The sequence below is a fragment of the Peromyscus leucopus genome, chromosome 4 (assembly GCF_004664715.2).
Source record: "Peromyscus leucopus breed LL Stock chromosome 4, UCI_PerLeu_2.1, whole genome shotgun sequence".
NCBI lineage: Eukaryota > Metazoa > Chordata > Mammalia > Rodentia > Cricetidae > Peromyscus > Peromyscus leucopus.
This window is the reverse complement of record NC_051066.1, coordinates 46,162,189-46,179,939: the sequence shown is the minus strand read 5'-3', so window position 1 is coordinate 46,179,939 and position 17,751 is coordinate 46,162,189. Positions and strand designations below refer to the sequence as shown.

At 38.9% G+C, this 17,751-nt stretch overlaps 1 protein-coding gene across 1 annotated transcript in view; it reads left to right on the top strand.

Annotated features, from left to right (window-relative positions):
- Nucleotides 1-17,751, top strand: part of Lrp2 (LDL receptor related protein 2) — a 162,068-nt gene that overhangs the window by 128,795 nt on the left and 15,522 nt on the right. The window contains 4 exon segments of the mRNA XM_028882005.2: nt 631-759; nt 13,628-13,759; nt 14,538-14,669; nt 16,225-16,368. Coding sequence (XP_028737838.1) covers nt 631-759; nt 13,628-13,759; nt 14,538-14,669; nt 16,225-16,368 — 537 coding nt within the window.

Here is a 17,751-nt window from a genome sequence, read left to right as displayed (position 1 = left end):
TGCATTTCTGTCTATACACCAACCAGTTCTTCACTGACCTGCTCTCTTTTTTGCCTTTGCCAAGTAAGGATAGGCTGGGCACATTGCTAACACACTTTTTTTCTAACCTCTTTCCCGTAAGCACATGATCTGCCTTCCCTCTCCACCAACTGCTTGGCTACTGTATAACCTGGATCTCCTGACTGTTCAGCTGATGCCAAATGTTTTCAGTTTTTGATTTGGAAAGATTCTACTTCTCTCATCACTCCATATTACTCAGAGTAATTGGTGTTGCTGCAACCAACAAATATTCCACAAAGGTTTCTTTCTCATTTGTGTAAAGGACAGCATGGCTTGCACAGCCTCCTCCAGCTTGGAGCTAGCCACCTGACATACCTGACTGCTAAGCTTACAGCCCCAGCATATGAGAAAATGTGAAGGCACATGGGCTTTTGACTGCTTTAGTCCAGGGGTGACATATGTCACTTCTGATTCACAGACTATTGCCTTGAACTAGTCATTTGGTCTCAGCCTAGCTGCAAGGGAGCCTGGGAAAAGTGGAGAAACATGCATTTATTTGTGAGTGAAGGAAGTGAAGTATTTTGTTTCAATGAAGAAGAAGTTTGACTTTAACTTGTTCTTACATTGCAGGTAAAAATCCGACCCATAAACCTTGCACAGAAACCGAATATAAGTGTACCAATGGACACTGCATTTCAGAGCACTATGTGTGTGACAATGTTGATGATTGTGGTGACCTTTCTGATGAAACTGGTTGCAGTAAGTAAACATTTAGTTTTATATTTCATTATAGTAAAATAACCAGATACATTCTCAAGTGGTTCAGATGGGCCTCAAACACACTGTAGTTAAGGATCAACTACAACTCCTGATTCTCCTGCCTTTACCTCCGAGTGCTGGGATTATAGCATGGTTCTTTTTATTTTAAAGTAGACTTTGGGCTGGAAGAGATAACATAATCAAGGGATGGATTTAGTTCATTTTGAACTGTTGAGGACATATTAGTATTCCATATCTTTGTTTTCCTTTCATATCTTTTATATATATGTGTGTGTGTATATAAATATATACATACACACACATAAAATAAATAATCTAATTGTTACTGCCCCATTGGCAGCTGCTATTGTCTACCTCCATAACGATGCTCAAGAAGTTGAAGTCATTTGCCAGTGAACCAAAAGAGTAACAAAGCAGAAATGAAGCATCTATGGAACTCTAGGCAAGGAGAGAGGTCTCTGACCCCCCTGTGGCACCTGCTGTGCCCAGCACGGTCTGACCTCTCTAAGCCTTGGTGTCCTTAACTGATTAGATAATTATCCATTGTGTGTGCATGTACCCATGCATGCCAGAGTGTCTCCCCTGTGTGTGTAGGCCTCCGTGTGTAGGCTAGAGTACAATTTTGTGGTAGCTGGTTCTCTCCTTTCATCTGCCATAGGTTCCAGGGATGGAACTCAGGCCACCAGGCTTGCATGGCGAGATTTTACCCTCTGGGCCATTCCAGTAGTCTCTGAAGGAGCTCTTAAATCTTGAGAGTCTGAGATTGGCCATGTTAGTTATCTCCATGTGCTTTCAGCTCCTTGGGTATTACATGGCTCCCCATCACCACTACCACCCTGAGGCATGCGGGAGACGTCTTCATAATTAAATGGCCATACTTCACTGAGTTGGTTTGCCACGTATCTCACATACCCTCAGAGTGGGGCATTGTAGATGTAACCAACCGTCTTATTAAATAAGAAACACAGAAACAATGTAAAAGAGAAAGTCGAGAGGTCAGAGCTCAGAGCTAAATCTCACCCTTCCTTCTGCTGTCCCAGCTTCGCGAAAAGAGACCTACTTCCTGTCGGTTAGTTTTTTTAAAGTATGTTGTTCTGCCTTCTCATTGGTTGTAAACCCAAACACATGACTGCCTCGTCACCGTCTGAATGTACAGCCCCCTAGGTCTTAAAGGTATATGTCTCCAATGCTGACTGTATCGCTGAACACACAGAGATCTTATGGGATTAAAGGCGTGTGCCACCACCGCCACACTCTTGCTATGGCTCTAATAGCTCTGACCCCAGACAACTTTATTTATTAACATACAATCAAAATAATATTTCAGTACAATTAGATTACCACCACATTTCCCCTTTTCTATTTTAATAAAAAGAAAAAAAGCAAAAGGTTATAACTAACAAAAGAAAAACTATATACAAAAGTACAATAACTATATACAATATATACAAGTAATAAATACCTAAACAGGTATTTGACAAATCAGAGAAAATAATTCCATTATCTATCCTATTTTGGTAAATCCAAGATGTATCTAATGCACTTTCTATCCTAATTAATTTTCAACTATAACTAACTAATCTTCAACCATAACTAACTAATCTTCAACTCCTCAGAGACCCAAGAAGGGAATAATATTAGCTAACAAAAATAAAAACAGGAAGTGCATGCAAGCAACTTCCAAAAAATTTTGTGAGTTGACAGAAACAGCCAGCTACCTGGGCAGTCACCTGAGGTTTCTCCGCAGTGTTGGGGCATCATCTTCAGCCTATAGGCTTAGTGTATCTGACAGACTCATTTGTGAAGTAGGATGTACACAAGGTCAACAGTTCAACCTCACATTGGGTGAGAGCAGTCCACGTACCAGAAACACCTGAATTCCACTAGTGTCCTGTCATGATTCAGGATTTTAAATTCTGGAAATTGTTGACAGTTTTTAAATTCAGCTGTCCATTCTTCATGGCTGTGTATATATGGCTTCATCTCAGCATCCCTTCTTCTCCACATCCCTCTATCGAATGCCAGTCTACTTTTGAGAGGCATGAGCTTTCAGCTGCTGTTCCATTGTACAACAGAATCCATTGGCCTCTGCCTGTTAAGCTGCCTTCGAAGAAAAGGGCACCGTACCTTTTCCAGATGCGAAGGCCACTTCAGGGATGGGGCCATATTGTCCTGGCCTCAGAAGATGCCTTTTGATAAAGCCATAACCACACTTGTTTTGGCAAGAATCAGTAGACCCTTGTTTCGTGATCTGTCTGTCCATTTTGTCCTGTTGATACGAGGATACTTTGTTGTCCAGTGGCTAACTTTTGCCACAATGAAAGTTGACTCCATATGCAGTTTCTTCAATGCCCATATTTTCTCTGAAGTAGATTAGTACTGCCAGGAGCTGACATGTCTCAAAAAAGAAAAATTTTCTAAGTTATTAAAACATTTTAAATGCCATATTCTGTAGATCTCTGAAGGGTTTGAAGATGACCTGTCTAAAACATCTCTGCTCAATTTTAAAACATATCTAATATGACTAAAAGTTCTATTGTAATGTCTAACTACTAACTTTCATTTCTTTATATCCTAATAGTTGGTAATAATAACATTCAAGGATCAGAAATTTGCATTACATTGTTAAATGAATGGTATAAATGCAATTAGAAATATACATATAGCATTTTCTAACAATATCAGTTTCAAATTTGTATACAATATAAAACAATCCAATCCAATGTAAAGTATTTAAAATTAGTAATTGTCTTTTTCTTTTCTTTCTTTCTTTTCTTTTCTTTTTTTTTAAACAAGAACCTTAAATCTAATCTCCTTTGCTTAGCCTTTTTCCTAACCCTTGACAATAACTTGTAACCAACCCCCTAAATACTGAAAATTATCCCAGACCCAAAACCCATTAAAAAGACCAAAAAACCACCCGCCCCACACCACCTCTTTGGGAATGTGGGCGTCGTATTCTTAAAATTGCTTCCTGCTGGGTATGGGCGAAGTTTTCTTTATCCTGAAAGAAAAATTTTAGGTTAATTGTCAAATTCTAGGAGAGGTAACTATATCCTTCATTATCCAGTCTGTATATAATGCCAAAGTTCAGGGTTTATCTCAAGTCCTTATTCAAGTAGTCTTTGAGACTGGATCATCTCAGCTAGTCATCTCAAATTTGCTCTGAGCACCTTGTAGTTCAAAGCTGATCTGTGGATGATGTTTGTCAGCTTAATGATATTATTATTGTCCACGTGGAATTGTTGTTGTTGTGGGGCCCCATCTTCTTTCTGGAGACTTCAGTTGATGTTAGGCCTGGCCGTGATTTCCTGCAGAAAACTGATAAGAGACTCGAACACAAAAACATATATATGCAGCTAGCCTTTTTTCTAGAATTAGTTAGTACTCTATGTGACCATTCATATCTTAACAAAGTTTAAAATGTATATATATATATATTAATCATATAAATTTTGATATAAAATTTATACTTTGAGAAAAGTTTAAAGAATCAGAATAGAATCAAAGAGTTGAGATTAGTAATAGAATAGTCCCTTAATTAATTTTGCTTTTGTCCTGTACCATAGCAGAAGATGGCTCTTATTCTGGCATGATACAGGGAGTTTGCATTTACCTTTTAACAACATGCTTGATTTTAAAGAAGGAGAGAGCCATTCTCCAACTCCAAAGTCAGCTTTAAATTTTAATTGAACTGGGACTATTAGAAAACCAATAGTGTTAAATCTTTAGAGAAAAGCAGAAACAAACATTTAGGAAGACATAAAATTTTTTAGATAATATATACCCATACACCGTTTCATTCTGTTTCTTGGGATAGATGATTTGTCCCTTTTCTTCAGTTGTCTCATTTGTCCAGTGTTCTTCAGATTCCTTAACCTTCATTTTCCTAAAAGACAAAAACAAAAACCTTTCCCAAGACTAATTTTGGGGATGTTCCTTTTTCGCAAGTTATTATCTGATTAAATGAAAAGGCATGTTTTATTGATACAAGTTAGTTTAAATTGGATGTTCATGCTGGTTGATGAACTATCACCTCCTCAATTAAGAGGTCTCTCTTGTTCAAATCGAACCTTTATCAATTTTGATGGTACCCATAGCTTATCTTCTCCTGTGGAAACAAAAGCAAAACCACGTCCCCAATGTAATACATACCCTGGTTTCCATTCTGAGGTCAGCACATCCTTAAAGTATATAGGCTGATTTAATTCTGTAGTTTTTTCTATTATCCAATGTCTCTCTGCAGCTGTTGTTCCTTTCTCATTGGCATTCAGAAAATTCAAAGTTAGAAGAGCATTATGTAGTCTATTTCTGGGGTTTTTGTTACCCATTTCTGTTTATTTAGCATATCCTTTAGAGTTCTGTTTGATCTTTCTATAACTGCTTGACCTGTAGGATTATGTGGTATGCCTGTAATATGCTTTATATTGTAATAAGCAAAAAACTGTTTCATTTTAACAGAGACATATGATGGAGCATTGTCAGTTTTGATTTGTGCAGGTATACCCATGATGGCCATAACTTCTAGCAAATGAGTGATTGCAGAATCAGCCTTTTCAGAACTCAAAGCAGTTGCCCATTGAAATCCTGAATAAGTATCGATAGTGTGGTGTACATATTTCAATTTTCCAAATTCTGCAAAGTGAAACACGTCCATCTGCCAGATTTCATTTCTCTGAGTACCCTTTGGGTTACATCCTGCTGGTAATGGCGTTTGATTGTAGACGGAACAAGTAGGACATTTCTTTACTATTTCTTTGGCTTGTTGCCAGGTTATGGAAAAATCCTTTTTTAAACCTTTACTATTGACGTGATGTTTTTTATGAAATTCTGAGGCTTCCAGCACATTTCCTATCAATAATTTATCAATCTCATCATTGCCTTGTGCCAGAGGGCCTGGCAGACCAGTATGGGATCGAATGTGAGTTATATATAAAGGATGATCCCTTTTCCTGATTGTATCTTGTAATTGAATAAATAGTGAAGTTAATTCTGAAGCATCAGGGATAAATTCTGCAGTCTCAATATGTAACACCACTCTTTCAGCATACTGAGAGTCAGTTACTATGTTGAGAGGTTCTGAAAAATCCATTAATACCAACAGAATAGCATACAATTCTGATTTTTGCACTGAATTATAAGGACTTTGAACCACTTTACTTAAATTTTCTGATTTGTAACCAGCCTTTCCTTCTTTGTTGGCATCTGTATAAAATGTACGAACTCCAGATATGGGTTTTTGCCGTACAATTTGAGGCAAGATCCATTCAGCTCTCTTTATAAGATCAATTCTATTGCTTTTGGGATATTTGCTGTTAATTTCTCCCAAAAAATTACTGCAAGCTCTTTGCCAAGGTTCACTTTCTGTCCATAATTTTTCAATGTCCTCCTTAGTTAATGGTACGACAATTTCTGCTGGGTCTATGCCTGCTAATTGACGAAGTCTCAATTTTCCTTTGTAAATCAAGTCAGAGATTTTTTCCACATAAGTTTTTAATTTTTTATTTGGTTTATTTGGTAAAAATATCCATTCCAATATAATATCTTCCCTCTGCATTAATATTCCAGTAGGAGAACGCCTAGAAGGTAAGATAACCAAAATGCAATCCAGCTTTGAATCAATACGATCCACGTGTCCTTCATGCACTTTCTTTTCTACCAAGGCCAATTCTTTCTCAGCTTCAGGTGATAATTCTCTTGGACTATTTAAGTCCTTGTCACCTTCTAAGGTTTTGAACAAATTAGTCAGTTCATCATTTTTTACCCAACAATAGTTCGTAGATGAGAAATGTCTCCAAATAATCTTTGAAAGTCATTAAGAGTCTGTAGTCTATCTCTCCGAATTTGCACCTTTTGGGGTCTAATTTTTTGTAGCTCTATTTTATATCCTAAATAATTAATAGAATCTCCTCTTTGTATCTTTTCAGGAGCAATTTGTAATCCCCAGCAAGGCAAAATTTTCTTTACTTCTTCAAACATTATTTCTAAAGTATCTGCATTTGAGTCAGCTAGTAAAATATCGTCCATATAATGATAAATTATAGATTTAGGAAATTTTTTACGTATCACTTCCAATGGCTGTTGTACAAAATATTGGCACAGAGTTGGGCTATTCAACATTCCCTGTGGGAGGACCCTCCATTGAAATCTTTTAACCGGTTGAGAATTATTATAAGTAGGCACTGTAAAAGCAAATCTTTCTTTGTCTTTTTCTTGTAAGGGTATTGAAAAGAAACAGTCTTTTAAATCAATAACTATGAGAGGCCATCCTTTTGGTAACAGAGTAGGCAAAGGCATCCCAGATTGTAGAGAGCCCATTGGCTGAATTACTTTGTTAATTGCTCTAAGGTCTGTTACCATTCTCCATTTACCAGATTTCTTTTTAATAACAAATACAGGAGAATTCCAAGGGCTGGTTGATTCTTCAATATGCTGAGCATTTAACTGTTCTTCTACCAGCTCTTCTAAAGCCTGGAGTTTCTCTGTTGTTAAAGGCCATTGCTGGACCCATACAGGCTTGTCTGTTAACCATTTTAAAGGTAGAGCTGTTGGTGTCTTTGGAAGATCATCAGTTATTGTGCCCTGTTCTTGTATAATATGGATGGCTGGTGACCACTCATTAGAACAATATCTTCTAATATTTCTCTCAGTAACATGTGCTAGTTTATGATTTGTTTCTGAGATTGGAGGGATGTTAATCTGAGTATTCCATTGTTGCAACAAGTCTCGACCCCACAGGTTCATAGTTATGTTAGCCACATATGGTTTTAATTTTCCTCTCTGTCCTTCTGGACCTATACATTCGAGCCATCTTGCACTCTGTTTCACCTGAGATAATGTCCCAATTCCTAACAGTTGAACGTTTACCTCCTGAAGAGGCCAAGTTGGATGCCAAAATTCTGGTGCAATTATGGTAACGTCCGCACCTGTGTCTACCAGACCAGACAACAAAACACCATTTATTTTTATTGTTAATTTTGGTCTTTGTTCATTAATAGAAGTTTGCCAAAAAATTTTCTTTATGTTTTCTCCTGAATTTTCTATTCTCTCTGTTTCATCTTCCTGACCAGCATGATTTATTCCAATAGGCATTTGGTTATTTAATCGCTCTCCAGAGCAGGCATTTCCTCTATGGCTGCAGGAAAGGTTTGAACTGGATTTGCACTGGGGCCTGCCTGAGGCCCCTCTGGGAGTTTCCCGAAGACTGAGGCAAAGGATTACCCTGTCTGTCCTTTGTTGATCTACATTCGTTGGTCCAGTGTTTTCCCTTACCACACCTTCTGCATACTCCAGAAGGAAGGGGCCTTCTGTTGCCATTGTTCCTTGAAGAAACATTGTTTCTGGGAATGACCTGTCTACAGTCCCTTTTCAAATGTCCTTGCTTTCCACATCCAAAACATCTAACACTCCTCAAACCTTTTGAAATTACTTCTCCTACCCATGTATCATCATGCTCATCAGCTTCAACATTAATTGTTTCTCTAATCCAATCTTCCATAGGTGCAGATCTTGCCCTTAATGGCCTGATTATTGTTTTGCATGCTGCATTCGCATTCTCAAAGGCCAAAGATTCAATTATTGCCTTACTAGCTTCTGAATCCGAGACCATTCTCTTTACTGCTGAAGCCAGTCTTTGTAAAAAATCTGTAAAAGACTCTTTTGGGCCTTGCTTCACCTTTGTAAATGACTCAGATTTTTTTCCTGGTTCCTCAACTTTGTCCCATGCATTCAAGGCTGCCGTTCGACATAAAATTAGGGTTTGGACATCATATAAACATTGTGTTTGTGCTGAAGCATATTGGCCTTCGCCCATAAGTTGATCCTGGCAAACTTGTATTCCTTTATCCCTCCATTGTCTTTCTATGTTTTTAGCCTCCTCCTTAAACCAAGTCAGAAATTGAAGTCTCTGGCTGGGTTCCAGAACACCTTGTGCGAGGTCCCGCCAGTCCTGTGGTACTATCCTATTATATGTTGACCAAGAGTTTAACATTTGCTTTACATATGGGGAATGCATGCCATAAGATACTATTGCCTCCTTAAACCTTTTTAAATCCAACATTTCAATTGGAGCCCAATTATTTTGTGTAGCCATTTGATCAGGCATCTGCTGTACGGTTACAGGATAAATTAAGGGTGACTGTGTGAAAACAGGCTTTCTTTCTGCAACCTTATGATCCCGACTTGAAACAACTTCACTGTTAATTTCTTCTGTCTGAATTTTTACAGGTTTAGCAAGTTCTTCTAAAGCTGTTATCCTGGCACTTAAATTGACTATCTTTTTAAATATTAAAATGTGGATTATTATAGTGATAAGGTGCATAATTCCACCAATACTAATATTATATAGTTGTTCCATTGCCAGACTGCCTAAAATTTCGAACAAAAACCAATTTTCTTCCAATGTACACATAAAACCCATTTTTTTTTTAAACGTGGAAAAAAATTCTCTTTTAGATAGTTTCCTTTAAAATATCTGATATATTATGACTTACCAAATCTGCGTAGAACAGTAGAAATCCGAGGGGATTTTCAAAACAGCCACCTAGTGTCCCAGGTGTAAATCCAAAGAGAAAGAGAGAGAGAGAGAGAGAGAGAGAGAGAGAGAGAGAGAGAGAGAGCGCAAGAAAGCGTAGCTGGCTAAAGTTTAAATGCAGCCACGTGTTCCCTCTTGTGCCGAATCAAGGCTTGGGTCTGGCTTCCTTAAGCTCCGACCACGTGCGTTGGCTTTACAGGCAGAGCCCTGTTCGGCAGGGCAACTCTGAGTTGTTTGTAGCACCGGCTTTAAGCAAGCAGGATTTAAGCAAGCAGCTCACCGATAGTCCAGCCTGAGGTCAAGCAGAACTAGACCCAGGCTCGGACTAAGAAGCCGATCGCCGCCGGTCGCCGCGTGCCACCGCCGCCGCCGCGGGCCGCCTGCCGCCCTTGCGGGAAAGCGGACCTGCCGCCAAGCCAAGCAGTTTTTAATGGATTCTTGTCACGTTGGGCGCCAGATGTAGATGTAACCAACCGTCTTATTAAATAAGAAACACAGAAACAATGTAAAAGAGAAAGTCGAGAGGTCAGAGCTCAGAGCTAAATCTCACCCTTCCTTCTGCTGTCCCAGCTTCGCGAAAAGAGACCTACTTCCTGTCGGTTAGTTTTTTTAAAGTATGTTGTTCTGCCTTCTCATTGGTTGTAAACCCAAACACATGACTGCCTCGTCACCGTCTGAATGTACAGCCCCCTAGGTCTTAAAGGTATATGTCTCCAATGCTGACTGTATCGCTGAACACACAGAGATCTTATGGGATTAAAGGCGTGTGCCACCACCGCCACACTCTTGCTATGGCTCTAATAGCTCTGACCCCCAGACAACTTTATTTATTAACATACAATCAAAATAATATTTCAGTACAATTAGATTACCACCACAGGGCATGACATGCTTGGCAAAATGAAGTGATTTGATTAAACTTCCATTAGATTTTTGCGAAGCCGGGTGGCAGATTTGGGTTTTGACACAGAGAGACCAATATGCAAACAGCTTCAGGAGACTAGCAAATTTCTGAGTTTGACTTGGGCTAACTGTGGCTTGGAATTTCATTGAAAGTAGGTTTACTTAGAGGAAATAAGTGGTATGGCATTAACTTCTTTGCAGATAATAAGTGGATGTGATATAGAATTCAGATATCTGCTATTCATTTGACACAGGCATAAAATTCTTTTTTCTTTCTTTCTTTTTTATTGTATTTCAAGACAGGGTCTTACTATGTAGCCCTGGCTGTCCTCGAACTCACTATGTAGACCAGGCTGGCCTTGAACTCTGAGATCTGATTGCCTCTGCCTCCCAAGTGCTGGGATTAAAGGTGTATACCACCACCACCCAACTAGAGAATATTATCTAAATGAAACTGCTACTTTATTTCCTTTATCTTTCTATGTTTTGAGCTGCCTGCCTTTGCCTTCACAGTCCTAGGATAAAAGAAAGGCATGTGCCGCTATGCCTGGCTAGGTGTAGAATTATTTATAATGGAAGTTCTCAGGCCCTACATCCCCCGTCAAGATATGATTTTAAACATTTAAGATATGCACCATGATGTTCTGAAATACAGAGTGAAATCATGCCTTAAGACATGCCTCACTCAAGTGTTAGTGTGCTTGGAGCACCCAAAACCTACTCAGTCACCACATTTCCAGGCATGGAAAGACATGAATATTTTCCTAGTACCATTCAATTATAAAGGAGATAAACTGATGTCAGGTTGGAGATACAATTTCTGTGATCATAAAGGTAGAGTGACTTGCTATTTCTGTGTTTTTATTCCTTTTTCATAAACTGGAGACTGGAGAGACTGTCTTGTAAACAGATAGCCATATGCTTCTGCTTGTAGAAGCTGGTTGCTAGGCAACTGCTCTGGTACTGAGCTGCATGCCCAGCCCTAGTGCCACTGGTCCATGGATTAAGGTGATGACTACATGTTCCTTTTGATGTTTCTGGTCTTCAAATGAAAGACGTTATATGAAAATCTTCCATTCCAAATGCTGCAATATCTCTGCTCTTGTTAAGGTTTGTTACTTTCAGAGAATATGACTCAGTCAAGGGAGAGCTTTCTGCATTCTGGACTTAATTACAGATGGACTTTAGAGCTGAGAGAGGACCACAAAGCAGTCCAGTGAAACAGTGATGAGAATAGTTCATTGCAGAGAGACTATGGCACTGGAAAGATGAGAGAATTACTATGATCTTGCCAATGTATGCCAAGTAGACAGTTCACGGACACATCCAAAACATTGACATTACCAAGAAAACCTGGGAAGGTTTATTTATTTAGGAATATATAGTTATTGGCAGCCCAGACTTAGTATGCATTCGAAGGACAGTGTTCTACTGAGTGGCATTCTCCTAATCTATCTAAAATACACAGTTAATACCTTCATTATGCCATAAGAGATCCTGAGATGTGGTTAGGAAGACAGAAATAGAAGTCTATTTGGATTTGAACCAGGAGATTCTTTAGCTGAAACACATTTCATTGGAAAGATGAAGCTTGACTCCTTTATGGAGACAAACCCTGCTCATCACTCCTACCTAGCCTCAGCTTCTTCAGCTTTTTTGTAAGACCCAAGTGTGGGGGTAGTTGGAAACAAAACAAGCTGATGAGGATGACAGACTGAAAGCCAGGTGACTTGCAGAGATTGACTGGGACAAAATCACCAGGCAAAGATGAGCAAAGAAGTATTTGGACAGAATCCAAGCTGTGAAGCCTGGATAATCTAGACCCTAGAAAATTGGGGGTAAAAATAGCCATTTAGCAGGACCCAACACACACACACACACACACACACACACACACACACACACACAAAACAAAACAAAACAAAAACAAAAAACAAAAACAAACAAACAAACAAACAAACAAAACAAAAAAAAACCCACAACTGGTCATCTTTTGCTTTATTCTGAAAGCTATAAGATCTAGGGACATATTAATAATCATAAGTAGAGTCTAGGGTGTATCTCAGTAATTGTGTTGTTGAGTTGCATGTATATTTAGTATGTGCAAGGGCCCAAGGTTCAATCCCCAGGACCAGAAGCAAAGAAATTATCTGAATCTCATAACAAATAAAGGTTTGCTCTTTTTGTACATTAATTTCTACATTTAATAAAATACTTTAAACAACATTACGGTCTTTTCTCCACTTTTTTTTAAGATATTTCCCATGGCAAAGTATCAGTTGAAGCTTTGACTCTTAATAACAACCCATCATATAAATAATCAAAACTCATTGTTCCTGAGATGTATGCTTCTTTTTATATTTTGATGTTTCTCAAAATGAAGTGTATCTTACAAATTACAACATGTCATACTGCAAGTTATCATTTTCCATAACATTAATGGTGCATCAGTGGTAACTTAGACAATACAGTATATCTTATTTCTTCCTTATTGTTGAAAAGATAATTATGTTCAATATTTTTATACATCACAAATCTTAATGTATATATTTCTCCTTATTATATTCATTAATAGAGTAACTGAGTAAAAAGGTACGACTATGTTATATTTATTGATTATTTTCTGTGTTGCTGGTGACAAAGCCCACCCACGGCCTTGTGCATGCTAGGTAACTTCTCTATCACTAAGCTACAATGGCAGCCAAGCAGGAGCAGTGTTAAAGTAGTTTAAGGTCTGTGTATATTATACAATTTCCCTTATATATACTAATTTAAGGCTCTAAATATGAACTAAGCAAATTCCTAACACAAACACTAAACTGTCTAAAAAAATAGAATAGGAATCCTGAATGTACTTATTTAGAAATGTACTTATTTGTTGAAAGCTCAGATTCAGTCTTTATTATAAGCATTTTGTGTATGAAAACTGTATAATATGACCATGCATTTTACTACACCCTGATAAACATCCTTCCAATTAGCAGGCCAATAATTATAAAAATTTTACTCATATTTATAATTTTCTACTAGCCTGTATTTGTGTGTGTGTGCGCGCGCGCGCGTACATGCATGCTTGTGTGCGTGTATGCGTGCGCATGTGTGAATCTACCTACCATCTATCTACCTACTTACATAAGATGAATGAACAAGAGCATTTGATGGTAGCTGTGGAATCCCTGGATACTCAAAGTTTGAGCCTGGTAGTGCTGTATATGATGGAAAATGGCCTTCAGGACCGTCTACACGTGTGTGTGGATAGCATCCAGACCATTTACAGAACAAAGATCCAGTCTGATTTCAGGGCTTCTGGAAAAGGGTCATCTGAAGATGCTGGACAGTTGGTTATATGTCTGTGTTTGCGTCTGATCTGATTTGTACCCTTCACTTGTAATGCTGAGATTTTGTTTTCAGATCTAGGAGAAAACAGAACCTGTGCTGAAAACATATGTGAACAGAACTGTACCCAGTTAAGCAATGGAGGATTTGTCTGCTCCTGTAGTCCTGGGTTCAAATCTAGTACTTTGGACAAAAATTCCTGCCAAGGTAGAATATTTTTCCTTCCATTGTTACCTAGAGAAATTTACATTTTTATGTTCTCCATCTATTACATTTTTATTAAACTACTGTATAATTTCCTTAATGAGGTTTCCTCACTCAGGGACTCACAGTGTCAAATAATGAAGGTCTTGGTGGTGACGGCTGCTCATTATACCAGTCCGTTAAGTAAAGCCACCAGAAACCACAAAGCTGTCACATACCCACTTAGGCAAGTCATAAATGAGTTTTGTGGCATGGGCTCCAAAGGTAGCTCATCAAGGTTGTCAGTGAAGAGCATGATTTTAGGTGTCTTTTATCACGTACTACTGTGTCTCATTCATTTTTTTTGCCAGTACTAGAAGTTGAACCTAGGGCATCATGTACTCTAGAGAAGCCACCTGCCACAAAGCTATAGCCATAACCCTTCTGAGATGATTTAAAGAATTCTGTTGGTTACTAAAGCAACTCAGTGACTCTTCCTGAGCTGTTTAGTTATCAGAAGGGAAGCAATGACGAATATCAGAAGTTTTCTGCAAGCAAACAGATGCCTTACCATTGTATGAAGTTATGCTGCTTTAGTTAAAATAACCCTCTGTCCATCACTGACCAGCTTAGGGGCTTTAGGGTCAACAGCAGTCCACTGAAGTTTGATTTTTATTGTGGAGTATGTCATCAACATATTCTGGTTTCATTGCTTGTTTTTATGTGCACTCTTCTTAGTCTGCTTTGCTTGTGAGCTCCGATTCCGAATGGGTTGCAGACTTGGTTTTTATTTTGCCTGCAGACATCAATGAATGTGAGCAGTTTGGCATCTGCCCCCAGAGCTGTCGAAATAGCAAGGGAAGTTATGAGTGTTTCTGTGCGGATGGCTTCAAGTCTATGAGTAGCCATTATGGAGAACGGTGTGCAGCTAATGGTAAGATGGGTTTGTGCTTGGAACAAGTCACTTCCGGGGGACATAAATGCTGAAGAGTACGGATGTACTAGGCAATGAACTTCTACTTCTTATAGTCTCCACTACTTCTGTCTTACTACCTACCTCTTCTCTCTCTCCTCTTCTACTAGCTTAAAAATCTAACTATTGCCCCCTAACAAATGTGCAAAGTTAAAAGACAGATTAGTTATCATTCTGAATTTAACCTCTTCTATACCTGGATAAAAGCTTCTAATATGGGACAGATGCCAGTCTGTAGGAGACACAAACAACAGAAGATTGTAGCAGGATACAACAAATTGATGAAACCTTGGCTCCCAGTCAGTGGGACTCAAGATTTGAATCCACAAAATCCAAGGCAAGCCAAAACACACACAAGTGGGGCGCATCTGGGGCACTGTGCTGACGTATTTCTTTGTTATTGTTCGTGAACTGCTGGTCCCAGAGAGAAAGGCTGGTGCATTCAGAACATCAATCACTGGTTTTACATTTTAGGTTAATGCCTATCTAAGAACCTAGTTAAAGAAAGAGCAGTATGAATACTAGCTGAAATGACCAAAAGAGAAAGAATATGAGTCAGAAGCATTATGTTTCAAATTTCAGAGATCTGATCTAAATTAACCTTTCCCAGTTAAGGAGTATATGGCCTTATTTAGGATTTGAAATGGGTACTAGAGTTTAAGAAACTTATTGAGGAGATAGTAAGTTAGAATGACCAGAAACTCTATCCATACATAATATAAGTTGAGTGCTTAAGGTGCACATTTGACTATCGTCCAGTTAGAGTGAACAGAAACCAGGGTGAAGGCGTTTGAACAGCTGGTCCCTCAATTAAGCAGCACATTTGAAAATGTTTAAATCTTTTAACTAAGGGGGCAGCCGAAATAAATTAGAATATTCATATAAAACATACTGTCAAGTCTGAGGAAATGTATAAAACGAACTTTTGAAAGTCACTTAAATCACATTTGATTGACATTTTGCAATTTTAAAATTCTAGAGATGTATTTTGGGATGAGTCACCGTTGAAAGAGCTACTTTAGGCTGTAGGAAAAACCCTGAAAATTCAAGAACAAGCTGGCTTGTTTCTCATTAGCTGGCAGTTAAATTGGGCTATGGGGATGATTACCTGTTAAGAGAATCACAGAACCTGTCAGTCAAGAGTGAGGGCTGATAGCTAGCTCCCCAGGAAGCTCTAGGCTGTGAATACTGTATTTTTCCTGTGAGGCTAGATGAATTCGGACTCTCTGTAGTGGTCTCAATCTTGTCTAAACTGCCCCTGGTGGCTAAATAAATAAATAAAATAAATAAATAAGAAAGAAAGAAACTGATTCTCTCAACCCCAGGGATTTAGACATGCAGGGTAGTCAGCTTTTTTTTTGGTCAAATTTCTCTAAAACTAACTTCTCCCTCTCCCTCTTCTTTTCCTCCGTTTCCTCCCTGCCTTCAAGGGAAATACCTACAGTGCATTTAATACCCGCTTCTTAAAAGTATAAGTGGAATGAGAGAGAAAAAGCAGCCCTTTGTTTGTTTACAGAAAACCCTCCTCTGTTGCTCCTGCCTGAGAATGTTCGCATCCGGAAGTACAACGTCTCATCGGAGAAGTTCTCAGAGTATCTGGAAGAGGAGGAGCACATCCAAACGCTTGACTATGACTGGGACCCCGAGGGCATGGACCTCAGTGAGTAGAAAAGCTGCACACTGGTCATTGCGATGATTTTCCTTGGTTTTTACCTGGTGAATTTGTGGAAGTGGGAGCTCCCGTTGAGCACATTCCTGGGTTTTCACTGTGGACTCGGGTCCCTGCCAGCTTTCCCTTATTTCCCACTGAAACTTCTCCTCACATCTTCTTGTATTTTAATATCCCCTTGTCTTTTGCTCACTAGTTATCTTTTTTTTTTTTTTTTTTTTTAAGTTTTCTAGACAGGGCTTCTCCTGTGTAGTTTTGGTGCCTGTCCTGGACTAGCTCTGTAGCCCAGGCTGGCCTCGAACTCACAGAGATCCACCTGGCTCTGCCTCCCGAGTGCTGGAATTAAAGGGGTGTGCCACTACCGCCCTGCTCTACCCTTCTTTTCTACCATAGCACAATGACAAACTTCTGAGCACCAATGTCATCTCTGTGACATTCTGGCAGAGTCCCACAGATGCCCACCCTGATGTGATAGCATTTTATACATGCTTTCTAGACACATGCTACGTTGCCTGTGGTACCTAGCTGTCCACCTGATCTTCTCTTACCTTCTAATTGTGTGCCCTTTGGAGACTGAACCAACTCATCTCTGTGTTCCCAGCTCCTGGCCCAATGTCTACTACAGAAATACATTTAGTGGGCACTAAAAGAGCTTAGTTTAATATAAGAAAAAGTGAACAATGCCTATCATTGACCATGGTCTTCTATGATCACAGTTCCTTTTCTATCCTTATGCTCCATTTCCTAGAGTTATGATATCAAACAATTGTCACAACTATTAATATCAATTTTTTTTTTTTTCGAGACAGGGTTTCTCTGTGTAGCTTTGCGCCTTTCCTGGAGCTCACTTGGTAGCCCAGCTGCCTCGATCACAGAATCCCTGACTCTGCTCCGAGTGCTGATTAAGCGTGGCCACCAATGCGTTTAAAATCAATTTTTAACTGTAAAGTATTAGTAATAATCTTACTGTTACTTACTTGAGAGACTTTTTTGAAGGGTAAATGTGACAATACATGTGAAATGTTTATGATCTACTAATAATGGTCCCAATGTAAATTTATTACAGTATTTTCACATTTATTTATGTAATGCAATATTTTTCTTTCCAACTATGTTTTTTTTCCCCCAAGAATGATACCTGTTTGGGGAAGAAGAGTATGCCAATATACTCTAAAATTCAGTCTTAATCTGTGTGTGATCAAATCAACCTCAGTGCTTAGGGGAGGAGGCAGGAGAATTACAAGCCAAAGGTTCTTTGAACCACTACATAGCAGGACCATGTCTTGGAGAGGGGGAAAGGCCCCACCAAGTTATAGTTGAGCCTTTTTTGTAAGTAGGGCATGTATAATGTGTGTTGAGGTTTGATGTCAGGGA